Source organism: Pteropus vampyrus, unplaced genomic scaffold (assembly GCF_000151845.1).
Source record: "Pteropus vampyrus isolate Shadow unplaced genomic scaffold, Pvam_2.0 Scaffold22, whole genome shotgun sequence".
Taxonomy (NCBI): Eukaryota; Metazoa; Chordata; class Mammalia; order Chiroptera; family Pteropodidae; genus Pteropus; species Pteropus vampyrus.
In genome coordinates, this window is record NW_011888803.1 from 14,190,062 (window position 1) to 14,204,568 (window position 14,507).

Below are 14,507 nucleotides of genomic sequence, written 5' to 3' on the forward strand. Positions count from 1 at the left end.
AATTGTTCATCATTTTCCATTAATTACATGTAATGCTTAATGAAATAATAAAAAAATTGCTCTTTAATAATCAAAACCAAATTGCTCTTTTTTCATTTTTCAGATACCTTTTTCATCTTCTAACCCCATGGATCAGGAGATCAAAAGTCTTCGAGAGAAACTTAATAAACTTAGGCAACAGAATGCTTGTTTGGTCTCACAGAATCATTCTTTAATGACTAAAATAGAATCTGTCCACTTTGAATTAACACAGTCAAGAGCAAAAGTATGTTTCTTCTTTTTTTTTTCAGCATGCATCTTTTTATTTATTTGGTATCTGAAAATGTTCATTACCATATTTCTCCTACCACACAAAGTGGAAAGACCTTTGGAAGTTCTTATGTGGAAATCACTCAGTCACATGTGCTTGTGTTCAGGGTGGGTGTTATTTGTTGAGTTTTAGATGTTCAGCTTATTGTTATTTCAAGGGGAGAGATCCGGAGACATCCCTCACTCCACCATGCTTCTGACGGCGCTCCCTAAAGTATGTTTCTTAAACTGGTGACTGTGTCAACAGAAAATCATTATAAGCACTTAAAGATTTATAATTGGAAAAATATTCCTTGTATTGTTTTAATATGTTATGTGTAATTTTTATCATACTAATAGAGTATCACCATATTATGGAATCAATTTTACATGAATTTAGTATCTGAAAATAATTGAGGAGAACTCATAGTCTGTGCATTTAGATAAAGCTTCTTAAAATCTTAAGATTACCGATTTGTGTAGTTTTATTGTACAAAGAAAAATACCTTATTTATCTTTTTAAAATAATACATTCTCATTGTTGAAAACTTTATGAATAGAAAAAAGAACAGGGAGAAAATTACTCAGTTTCCACCATCCAGGAACTTCCTTATTTGTTTTAGGTCTCTATGCTTGAATCTGCTCAACAACAGGCAGCCAATGTGCCAATCTTAGAAGAACAGATTATAAATTTGGAAGCAGAAGTTTCAGCCCAAGATAAAGTTTTGAGGTAAATATACTTCTTATAGCTTTACAATTTTTATTTCATAATATTATATACTCAGTACTAAAATGAGAATTTAAGAAGTAAAATACAAAGAATTAGTCGATTTATAATTTATCCTCTTCTGCCTTGAAATGAGAAATATATGCATACCTAATAGCACATTACTTCATTATAGTGATTCTCAAAGTGTACTTCTGGCACCAGCAGTATTAGCATCATTTGGGAACTTGTTAGAAATGCAGATTTCAGGTCTTATCTCAGACTTACTGAATCACAAACTCTAGGATGTGGGACCCAGCAATCTGTGTTTTTACAAGTCTTGCAGATGATTCAGATGTGCCCTAAAGTTTCTGAACTATATGGTAATGCTTTTTGTATCTGACCATGAAATAGGATATAAGCTATATATTCATCACTTGATGGAAATATTCTTTTATTTCTTGTTAAAACTCAGTTAATAAATGATAACTATGCCTTTTCTCTTAAATATTTGTTTCTCTTAATTCAGTGTTTTAAACTAACAGTTACTAATACTGAACTATTCTTGCATAGTGGCATATCCTTAATATTCTTTAAAAAATATCCTTTGTTTTATAGAGAGGCAGAAGATAAATTAGAGCAGAGCCAGAAAATGGTGATTGAAAAGGAACAGAGTTTGCAGAAGTCTCAAGAGGAATGTATAAAGTTGAAGGTGGACTTACTGGAACAGAGTAAACAAGGAAAGAGGTATGTGTTTTTTAAAGCAAGCAATTCTTTTTATAGGGGAAATAAAGAATATACTACCTATTTAAAATTCTAGCTAAGTTTTAAAGTAAAAAATTTTCAGAAATTTGACAGTGGAATAACTTAATGTTCTTTTTTGTACATTATTTTTTTAATTTCCCATTAAAATTTTCATGTGTGGATTTTGTTATTGGCATTCTTGATTGGGATTAATTCTCAGAAGCCTGATAATGATCAATGTAATGATATTTGCTTATTTCTGAAATTAAGTTGCATGAGCTACATAAAATTCATGAGTAGTGTGTTTGAGTCTTCCTTAAGGAATATATAAGTAATGTAAAAATATCTATTTTGTATAAACCATGTCTTAAGATGAAGTTTGTAAGTAATATTAACCCAAGAACCATTAAGTTTGAATATCGATTAACTTTTAAATTAATATTTAAATTTTTAAATTTTAAATTAATGTGATTTTACAATATAATATTGTAATTATAACAGCTTTTACATAGAGTAAAATCACAGTCTGCATTTTTCTCTTTTAAAATAAAAATATATTTTAAAAATTTATGCTATGACATAAATAAGGTTACAAAGAAAGTATACTTTACAAAGTTGTCATAAATAGATTAAATATTTGTTTGCATTTACATTTAAACTTCTAAAAACTGCTCACAACCCATCTAAAATTCATTTTTTATTCAAATGGGTTTGGAAGAATGTTTTCCCAGCAGCCTTTGGTTAGTCTAGTTCCAATTACAATATGTATTTGGTAGGCAGTATTACTTAGGGGAAATATTTAGGTTTTGGAGTCAAATAGCCAGATTTTACCTCTCAGCGGCTTTGTTACCTTGGGCAAATCATTTAACTTTTTTGAATCTCAGTTCATCTATTAAATGTAGGTGATATTGTCTTGATATAAGAATTAACTGAAGTAAGAAATGTTAGTTGACTCTTAAATAATAAACACTAACAAATGTATCTATTCTAAGAATAAACTATATAGTTAAATATTCTGAAATTCAGACTTATTCAGATAAACAGTTTATAAATGATTGTTTAAAATAGCGAGATGATAATACATGAAGACTAGCTTTCTAATATAGCTAAGAAAAAATGCAGAGGAAGAATGGCTAGTTTTTTTGTAAAACTTAAATAAGAGATGATTTTTAGGGTATTGACTTTGCTTTCACAAAGTGAATAAGTACGGGTTGGACACAGTCTGGACAGCATGTGTAAAAGCACAGAGGTGTAAAAGAGCATCATTGCTGTAGAACACTAAGGAGTTTTATGTACTTATAAATGGATAGGTGTAGTAGGAAATGAGGCAAAAAAGACAATTTTGGTCCAGACTGGAAATGGCTTTGTATGTTATGCCAAAGAGTTTATGTTTTAACCTGGAGAGCATAAATAGGCAATTGAGATTTTTAGGTAGGGGTGAAGACCCTTGAAATGAAGACCCTTGGGACCTTTTCGAAGAACTAGAGTGAGTATTGGGATTCTGAAATTGAATGATGGAAACTTTTGCAAAGACATTTTTAGGGTGCAGAAGATTAATCATAATGGATTAAAAAGCCAGTGTAAAGGCAGTGGTTGTTTAGCTTTATGCTGTTTATGAGAGACATACCTGAAACATGAAAACACAGAAAAGTTGAAAGCAGAGGGATAGAAATAAATATTTCAGGGAAATAGTCACTAAAACAAAGTAGATATAACTAAATATCACGCAGAATAGATTTAAGTACAAAAAGCATTATTAGAGTTAAAAATTACTGCTATAACTCATCTCCAATATATGTTTAAGTAACAAGTAAGAAGCTATAAAGATTCTAAGTTTATATGTAGCTAATAATTTAGTACCCAAATATATAAAGAAAATAACAAAATTTTAAGTTGAAATGAACACATCTGTAATCATACAGGGAACATTTTTATACATTTACTAGGAATTGATAAACAACAAAAAAGAAGTTGAAGAGTTGAATGACAGTTAATTTTGATATGGAACTCTGTACCCCACATTCTTTCAAGCACTTCTAGAACATTTATAATCCGTTAACTCACTATGCTGGAAAACATGAGTTTCAACAAACACCAAAAGATTGTCATATATATCACTTTCTCAGACCACAGTACGATTAAGTTAGAATATAACCTCCCAAATCATGTATGTTTGGAAATGTAAAACTGGCCTTCTTGCTACTCATGGACCATTGAAAAATTTATGATGAGAATTAGAAAACTTTTAGAACTGAGTGACATAAAAAATATTGTATATCACATCTTATGAACTGCAGCCAGAGATATTCTTAGAGGAAAAATTTTAAGCCTCCTATGCATATATTAAAATTAATATATGATTGAAAAGGAATAAGCTAAAACATTTAATTTATGTAATCAGGAAAAGGACATGAGAAGAAATAGCATCAAAAGAAAATAGAAGTAATAAAATAATAAAGATAAAAGTGAAATGGATGAGTACAAAACAAACAATAGAGAGGATAATCAAAACCTAAATCTTGTTTCTTCACAATGACCAATGTGATGGGCATTAGATAAGATTAATCAAGGAGAAAAAGCATGAAAAACAATATTGGGATTTAGAAGGGATTCCTAAATTACAGATTTAGCTATAATTTAAGAAGTTAGACTAAGGACCATGAACCATGGTCAATAGGAAGATAAATTTGAAAACTTAGACTGAAAAAACAATTCTCCAACAAAATGTAATTTCACAATACTAGCTTAAGAATAAATTGAAAACCTGAATAGATATATAGCCATTAGAGATATTGAATCAATAATTAAAAATTTGCGAACAAAAAAGCAAACCAAGGAAAACGTGATGACGACAAAAAGCCAGGTCCATTGCAGTACCCAGAGGCTAAAATGAAAAAGACTTATAGTATCAAACTTTGGCAAACTTGTATTAACTGGAATCCTCATACATTTCTAGTGGGAGTGTAAATTGTTAGAACTATTTTGGAAAACTGTTTGCTGGTATCTGCTACAGCTAAACATAAGTTACCCTATGATCCAGCATCTATTCCAACATAAATGAATGCCTATACCTATCAAAAGACACGTGCGGGGCCCCTCTCAAGGGGCCACAAAACTAGCGCATCCAGAGGCTGACTCCAGACCACAACAGAGCACCTCCTGACTAGCTCCATTAGCGGTACACGCAAAGGGTGGTTGCAGCAAGTACACAAGCCTGCTAAGGCAAATACCACTCAGTGGGGTCAGCCCCCATACAGCAACTCTTACCCTGTGGGTGCAGCCAGTTCCCACAATTAGTCAGCCTGAACGTTAATCCCATCCACTGATGTACTAATAACAATAAAGGCTTGGAGACAACAGAAGATCACACACAACCCACACAGAGATCACGTCCAGAGCCCCAGAGCATAGAGTATCAGGAGGGTGCACCAGTGGGCCACGCAGGACACCTTCCACATTAGGTCATCTGGCCAAGGTTGAGAGACAAAACAAATATTCCTGAATGAACACAGAAAGGCTAATAAAATGAGAAAACAAAGAAACATGCCACCAGTGAAACAACAGGAGAAAACTTAGGAAAATAAGCTAAATAAAATGGAGGCAAACAAGCTACCAGAGGCAGAGATCAAAATACTGGGTATAAGGATGCTCAACGAACTTAGGGGGAGAATGGATGAGCACAATGAGAATCTCAACAGAGAGATAGTAAGCATAAAAAAGGACAGAGAAACCATAAAAAAAAAAACCAGACAGAAATGAAGAATATAATAACAAATGAAGAATACACTAGAAGGATTCAACCATAGATCAGATGAAGCAGAAGATGGAGTTAGCAAACTGGAAGACAAGGTAGCAGAATACACCCAATCAGAACCACAAAAAGAAAAAAGTATTTAAAAAAATGAGGATAGTTTAAGAAACCTCTGGGACAACATAAAGTGTAACAACATCCGAGTCATAGGAGTACCTGAAGGAGAAGCGAGAGAGCAAGGGATTGAGAATTTATTTGAGAAAATAATGACAGAAAATTTCCCTAACCTGGTGAAGGAATTAGACATACAAGTTCGGGAAGCACAGAGTCCCAAATAAGAGGAATTCAAATAGACCCACACCGAGACACATCATGATTAAAATGCCAAAAGTCAAAGACAAAGAGAGAATCTTAAAAGCAGCAAGAGAAAGGTAGCTAGTTACTTACAAGGGTACCCTCGTAAGAATGTCTGCTGATTTTTCAATGGAAACTTTACAGGCAGAAGGGACTGGCAAGAAATATTCAAAGTTACGAAAAACAGGAATCTAAAACCACAAATACTCTACCCAGCAAGGCTTTTGATTAAAATGGAAGGTGAGATAAAGAGCTTCCCAGACAGAAAAAAGCTTAAGGAATTCATCACCAACAAGCCAGCATTGCAAGAAATGTTAAAGGAACTTCTGTAAAAAGAGAAGGGGTGAAAAATTAGAAATAGCAAATATGAATAATAAAATGGCAGTAACTATGTACCTGTCAGTAATCACTTTAAATGTAAATGGATTAAATGCTCCAGTCAAAAGATACAGGATAGCCAAATGGAAAGAAAACGAGACCTATGCATATGCTGTCTGTTAGAGATCCACTTCAGATCAGATGACACTCACAGATTGAAAGTAAAGAGATGGAAGAAGATATTTCATACAAATTGAAATGGAAAAAAAAAAAAAGCCGGGGTAGTGATACTTAAATCAGATAAAATAGACTTTAAAACAAAGGCTATAATAAGAGACAAGAAGGGCATTACATAATGATAAAGGGGTCGATAAATCAAGAGGATATAACCTTAGTAAACATACATGCACCCAATATAGGAGCAGCTACAAACATAAAGCAATTGATGACTGACATAAAAGGAGAGATAACAGTAATACACTGTAATACAGCAGAGACTTTAACATCCCATTGACACAAATGGACAACTCTTCCAGGCAAAGAATCAACAAGGAAACAATGGGCCTAAAAGACCACTAGACCAGATAGATTTAATAGATATTTTCAGAGCATTTTACCCCAAAGCAGCAAAATATACATTCTTCTCAAGTGTACATGGAACTTTTCCCAGAATAGACCACACGTTAGGACACAAAACAAGTCTCAATAAATTTAAGAAGACTGAAATTATATCAACCATCTTCTCCAATCACAGTGATATGAAATTAGAAATCAGATACAAGAAAAAATTGGAAAATACATAAACACATGGAGACTGAATAATATACTACTAAAAAATTAATGGGTTATTAATGAGGTCAAGGAAGATATCAAAAGATACCTAGAGACAAGTGAAAATGAAAACATGACTCAAAATATATGGGACACAGTGAAAGCAGTCCTAAGGGAAATTCATAGCAATCAGGCCTACCTCAAGAAACAAGAAAAAGCTAAAATAAACAATCTAACCTTATACTTAAATGAACGAGAAAAAAACAGCAAACAAAATCCAAAGTGAATAGGAGGAAGGAAATAATAAAAATCAGAGTGGAAAGAAATGAAATAGAGTCTAGAAAAATAATACAAAAGATTAATGTAAACAAGAGCTGGTTCTTTGAAAGGATAAACAAAATTGACAAACCCTTAACCAGACTCATCAAGGAAAAAAGAAGACTCAAATAAATAAAATCAGAAATGAAAGAGGAGAAATAACTACAGACTCCACAGAAAACAAAGGATCATTAGAAAATACTACGAGCAATTATATGCCAACAAATTGGACAATCTGGAAGAAATGGACACATTCCTAGAAACATACAGTCTCATAAGACTGACTCAAGAAGAAACAGAAAATCTGAACCGACCACTTATCACCAAAGAAATAGAATCAGTAATCCTCCCAAAAAACCTCCCCCAAAACAAAATAGGTGAATTTTACCAAACATTCAAAGAAGAATTAACACTTATTCTCAAACTATGCCAAAAAATTCAAGAAGAAGGAAGGCTCCCTAAGTTGTTTTATGAAGCCACCATTACCTTGATTCCAAAACCTGACAAAGACATTACAAAAAAAAAAGATATGCCGTTATCTTTTATGAACATTGATGTAAAAAATCCTCAACAAAACATTAGCACACTGAATTCAGCAATATATTAAAAATACCATACACCATGATCCAGTTGGATTTATTCCTGGGATGTAAAGTTGGTACAATATCCGCAAATCAATTAATGTGATACACCACATTAACAAGTAAAAGATAAAAACCATATGATCATATCAATAGATGCAGAAAAAGCATTTGACAAAATTCAGCATCCATTTATGATCAAAACTCTCAGCAAAGTGGGAATAGAAGGAACATGCCTCAACATAATAAAGGCCATATATGACAAACCTGCAGCTAATATCATACTCAATGGGGAAAGGCTAAAAGCATTTTCCTTAAGATCAGCAACAAGACAAGGATGTCTACTTTTACCACTCCTCTTCAACATTGTGTTAGAAGTCTTAGCTACAACAATAAGACAAGAAAGAAATAAAAGATATCCGAAATGGAAAGAAAGAAGTAAAATTCTATTTGTTGATGACATGATACTGTGTATAGAGAACCCTCAAGATTCCACCAAAAAACTGTTAGAACTGATCAATGAATTCAGTAAAGTAGCAGGTTACAAAATAAATATTCAGAAGTCAGTGGCATTTTTATACACCAGTGGTGAACTTTCAGAAAGAGAAATTAAGAAAGCAACCCCATTTACAGTGGCATTGAAAACAATAAAATACCTAAGAATCAAATTAACCAAAGAGGTAAAAGACCTGTTCTCAGAAAATTATAAGTCATTGAAAAAAGAAATTCAAGAAGATACAAATAAATGGAAGCATATACCGTGCTCATGGGTAGGAAGAATCAACATCATTAAAATGGCCATACTACCCAAAGCAATCTATAGAGTCAGTGCAATCCCTATCAGAATACCAATGGCATTTTCCAGAGAGCTAGAACAAATAATCCTAAAATTTATATGGAACCATAAAAGACCCTGAATAGCCACGGCAATCTTGAGAAATAAGAACGAAGTTGGAGGTATCACATTACCTGCTGTCAAGCTATACTACAAAGCTACAGTAATCAGAAGAGCATGATACTGGCATAAAAACAGATACATCGATCAATGGAACAGAATAAAGAGCCCAGAAATAAATCCACGCCTACATGCTCACTTAATATATGACAGAGGAAACAAGAATATACAGTGGGGTAAAGACAGCCTTTTCAATAAATGATGTTGGGAAAATTGGACAGATACATGCAAAAAAAAAAAAAAGCTGGACTACCTTCTTACACTGTATACAAGAATAGACTCAAAATGGATTAAAGACTTAAATGTAAGGCCCCAAACCATAAAACTTTTAGAAAAAAACATAGGCAGTAAACTCTCTGATATTGCTAACAGTAATTTCTTTTCGAATATATCTCCCTGGGCAAGGGAAAGAAAAGAAAAAAATAAACAGAACTAAATCAAACTAAAACTTTTTGTACAACAAAGGAAACCATCCACAAAACAGAGATAGCCGACTGATTGGGAGAAGATATTTGCTAATGATTCATCAAATAAGAGCTTAATATCCAAAGTATATGAAGTACTCATATAACTCAACAACAAAAAAACAACCCAATTAAAAAATGGGCAGAAGACCTGAACAGATACTTCTTCAAGATGAAATACAGATGGCCAATAGACATGAAAAGATGCTCAAGGTCACTAATCATCAGAGAATTGCAAATTAAAACCACCATGTGATATCACCTGACACCTGTCAGAATGGCTATCACCAATAAATCAAAGAACAAGTGTTGGCGAGGATATCACCTGACACCTGTTGGAATAGCTATCATCAATAAATCAAAGAACAAGAAGTGCCAGCGAGATTACGGAGAAAAGGGAACCCTCATACATTGTTGACGGGATTGCAAATTGGTACAGTTGCTATGGAAAACAGTATGGAGGTCTCGAAAAGTTCAAAGTGGATCTACCTTTTGATCCAGCAGTTGCTCTTCTGGATATTTATCCAAAGAAAACCAAAACAATAATTCGTAAAGATCTATGCACCCCAATATTCATGGCAGCACAATTTATAATAGCCAAGATATGGAAGCAACCTAAATGCCCATCAATAGACAATTATATAAAGAAATTATGGTTCATATATACAATGGAATATTACTCAGCCATTAAAAAAAATGAAATGCTATTATTTGCAATGACATGAATGGACCCAGAGGTTATTATGCTGAGTGAAATAAGTCAGACAGAGAAAGATAAATACCATGTGATTTCACTTTATTCAGAACCTAAGGAACAAAAAGAACAAACTGATCAAAAACTAACTCACAAATATAGAGGACAGTTTGGTGACAGAAGGGATGGGATGGGGAGTTGGGTGGCTGGGAGAATGGGGTGAAGGGTTAAAGAAGTAAAAATTAGTAGTTTATATGTGGTCATGGGGATAGGGAGCACGGCATAGGGAATGCAGTTAGCATTAATATATTGGCTAGGTGGAAAACGAGAGGAGAGATGGAGCAGTTAGGGACATCATTTTATAAACTGTATAAATGTCTAACCAATATACTGTATACTTGAAACTGATTTAAAAAATATTCTTGGACAGTCAGTATGTTTCTTGGTCATACTACTTAGTAGTTCTCACCTGTTTTGGCAATCATTAGAGACTAAGGATAAAAATGCACACCTGTTAAAAAATAAGACAGGTGCAAAGTTGTTCAATGTAGCTTCATTCATAGTGGCTAAATGTTCATCAGCAGTAGAATCTATCAATAAATTATTTTATTCACATTATGAAATATATGCATCAGTAAAAAAAGAGCAACTATAGCTATTTAACATCATGGATGAATGTCATAGATGTAATGTTAAGCCAAAAGAGCCAGATGCAGAAGAATACTGTATATTTCCATAAGAAATCCAGAATAAGCAAAATTAATATCTGATGTTAAAACTCAAATTGTGCTTACCTTTTGGGATAAAGAATATTGACTGGAGGGTGCATGAGGGAGCCCTTTGGGTGCTGGAAAGGTTCTATATTTGATTTGGTTAGTAGTTATGTGAGGATATACATAGAAAAATTCGTTCACTTAAATTAAGACATCTGTACCTTACTCAAAAAATCAAAATAAAAACTATACGTGAAAATACAGAAGATATGTACAATCTTAAGGGAGGTTTTTAAATGAACTCAGGATTTGTTTTAATCAGTTATGTAAGGTACACAAACATTAGAATGACTGTCATGAAGGTAGAAGTTTTATACTCAGATCCCTAGAAACAGGAGACATAACATGCCATTCAGAGGGCCACATTGGGAAGCATCAGTGTTGGTCCCGAGGCAGAGAATTGAAAGTGTAAGCAAGAGATTTTATTTGGAGTTTTTTGGGGGGGCAGGGCGGAGGGAGAATGATTTAGTCAGGGTAAGCAAGTTTAGAATTGTCTTGTATGATTGGAAGTCCTAGCGAGTGCAGTCAGGCAAGAGAAAGATACAAAGGCAACCAAATAGGAAAGGAAGAAGTCAAACTGTCACTATTTGCAGATGACATGATTCTCTATATAGAAAACGATAAAGACTCTACAAGAACACTACTAGAAACAATAAGCAAATACAATAATGTTTCTGGATACAAAATCAGTGTTCAAAAATCCATAGCATTCCTATACTCTAATAATGAAGTGTCAGAAAAAATAGTGGAAAAAATAATTCCTTTTGCAATTGCAACAAAAAGGATAAAATACTTAAGAAAAATCCAACAAAACATGTGGAGGACCTATACACTGAAAACTATAAGACCCCATTAAAAGAAATCAAAGAAGAATCAAAGAAATGGAAATATATTCCATGTTCTTGGATTGGAAGAATCAACATAGTTAAAATGACCTTATTACCTAAAGCATTATACGATTTAATGCAATCCCTATCAAAATCCCATCGGCGTTTTTTAAAGAAATGGAACAAAAAATTATCAGATTTGTATGGAAGCACAAAAGATCCCGAATTGCTAAAGCCATCCTAAGAAAAAAGAATGAGGCTGGAGGCATCACTCTGCTCATCTTCGAATTATACTACAAAGTGACAATAATCAAAACAGCATGGTTTTAGCATCAAAACAGACACATGGACCAGTGGAACAGAATTGACAGTCCAGAAGTAAACCCAAAAAAGCCAAAAACATACAATGGGGAAAGGAAAGCTTCAATAAATAGTGCTGGAAAAACTGGAAAGCTAACTGCAAAAGAATGAAACTAGACTGTTGTCTATCACCACACACCAAAATTAACTCAAAATAGATTAAGGACCTAAATATAAGACCTGAAACAGTAAAATGCATAGAAGACAACATAAGGACTAAACTCAAGGACCTTGGACTTAAAGATTTTATGAAAGACTTAAAGGCAAGGGAAGTAAAAGCAAAAATAAATGAATAAGACTATATCAAACTAACAAGCTTCTGCTCAGCAAAAAAAACCGTCAACCAGGTAAAGAGACAACCATCTGAATGGGAAAATATATTTGCAAGCAACGCCTCCGATAAGGGCCTGATATCCGAAATATACAAAGAACTCATACGACTCAATAACAACAAAAAAAACCAAATGATCCAATCAAAGAATGGGCAGAGGACCTGAACAGACACTTCTCCCTAGAGGACATACAAATGGCCAACAAATATAAGAAAAGATGCTCAACATTGCTAGCTATTAGAGAAATGCAAATCAAAACCACAACGAGATACCATCTCACACCTGTTAGAAAAGCTGTAATCAACAGGACAAGTATTATAACAAATGTTGGAGAGGATGCGGAAAAAAAAGAACCCTCATACACTGCTGGTGGGACTGCAAATTGGTACAGCCACTATGGAAAACAGTATGGAAGTGCCTCAAAAAACTAAGAATTGATCTACCATATGATGTAGCAATCCCTCTACTGGGTATTTAACCTAAAGACTTGAAAATTCATATCTATAAGGAAATTTGCATACCAATGTTCATAGCATTATTCACAGTGGCCAGGACATGGAAGCAACTGAAGTACTCTAGATGACTGGCTAAAGAAGCTGTGGTACATGTATACAATGGACTATTACTCAGCCATAAGAAGAGATGAAATACTGCCATTTGCAACAACATGGATGGACCTCAAGATAATCATGCTAAGCGAAATAAGCCAGACAGAAAAAGTTGAAAATCACATGATATCATTTATATGTGGGCTATAAACCTAAAAGCAACAAACGAGCAGGGCAAACAAAGACTCATGGACATGTACAATAGACTAGTGATTACCAGAGGATAGGGGGGTAGGGGGATGGGCAATGTATATGGGGTAAAGGGGGTCAAATATGTGGTGACAGAATGAAATCTAACTAAGGGAGGTGAATACATAATGTAAATATATATATGCCTTACTGTTAAAATGTACAGCTGAAACATTAGATTTCGTTAACCAATGTCACCATAAAAAAATTCATTACAAAAAAGATTTGGCTTGTGTGAATAATCTCTGTGGGCTGACTGTAAGCCTATCCTGAGTTTTCTGGTACCTGGTCCTGAGGTGCTTAGGGTGATTCGGGTGATTGGCCCTGATTATAAGAGCAAGATTGAGTTTTGGAGAGTGGCCTCTGGATTGCTTAGTTTGCCTATGAAAGGTGTACTCCCAAGTGAATATTTTATTGTCTCTAAGAATTGGCTAGCTCTAGGAAGGCCCGTCCTCCTAAGATCAATAAGCCTCCAGATGTCAGAACATCACAATAAAATGAAATGTTTTATACAATGTAGAAAATTATAAAGCTTTATTGAAGGTCTTGAAAGAAGATTTAACTGAGGTATTTTTTTGGAAGGGAACCTAATATAAAGATTTGGTTTTTTCCCAGAATAACTTACACATTCAATACAATTCCAATCAATGTCCCAACAGAATTTTTGGTAGAACTTATCGAACTGACCCTGAAAATCATGTTAAAGAACCAAGGTTTTAGAATAGACAGACAAGACAGTTTTGAAGCAGTAGACTATAGAACATGCCTATAGAGACCAACATTTATAAAGTCGTACTAATTAAATCAATGTGATACTGGTATAGGAATAAACAAAAAGATCAGTGGTACAGAACAGAGATGCTTAAGCAAACACACATACAGTTGAAACTTGATATGTAACAGAGGTGGCATTACAAATTGGGGAAGGATGGAAGAATCAGTAAGTTAAAATGCTGGACAAACTGACATCATGTGTGATATAGTGAGAAGGGTACGACATTATTAATGCAGTATGCCTCCCAAGAATGAGTGGCCTGAATCTAATATGAAGAAACATCAGACAAGCCCATGTTGGTCTGTAAAACAGCTGTGGTTTTTCTTAAAAAAATGTCAGTGTCATGAAAGACTGACACTGAATCTTTCATCTGAGGTGTTCCAGATTAAGGAGACTAAATAGACATGATAACTAAAGCAGTATATGACCCTGGATCAGAAGAAAAAGTTATAAAAAACATTATTGGAAAAATTGATGAAACATATAAATTATATATTAGATAATAGTATTGTGTCAATTTTAGATTTCTTGAATTTGATAGTTGTGGTTATATGAGGCAATGTCCATGTTCCTAGGAGATACATGCTAAAGTGTTCAGGGGTGATGTTTACTAATTACTCTAGAATGTAGTTCTTTGCAAAAAAATTGTCAGGTAACAGACATAAAGCAGTTGTGTCAAAATGTTAAAAATTGGTGAAT

The 14,507-nt window shown here is 33.7% G+C and overlaps 1 protein-coding gene across 5 annotated transcripts in view; it reads left to right on the top strand.

Moving 5' to 3' along the window:
* Positions 1 to 14,507, top strand: part of CCDC18 (coiled-coil domain containing 18) — a 156,473-nt gene that overhangs the window by 5,526 nt on the left and 136,440 nt on the right. For all 5 annotated transcript variants that reach the window (XR_895645.2, XM_023528117.1, XM_011355662.2 and 2 more), the window contains exons 4-6: positions 104 to 265; positions 912 to 1,018; positions 1,613 to 1,741. Coding sequence is in view for 4 of the 5 variants with exons in the window: in XM_023528117.1 (XP_023383885.1) it covers positions 104 to 265; positions 912 to 1,018; positions 1,613 to 1,741 (398 nt within the window). In the remaining variant the exon portion in view is untranslated. The remainder of the gene's footprint in view (positions 1 to 103; positions 266 to 911; positions 1,019 to 1,612; positions 1,742 to 14,507) is intronic.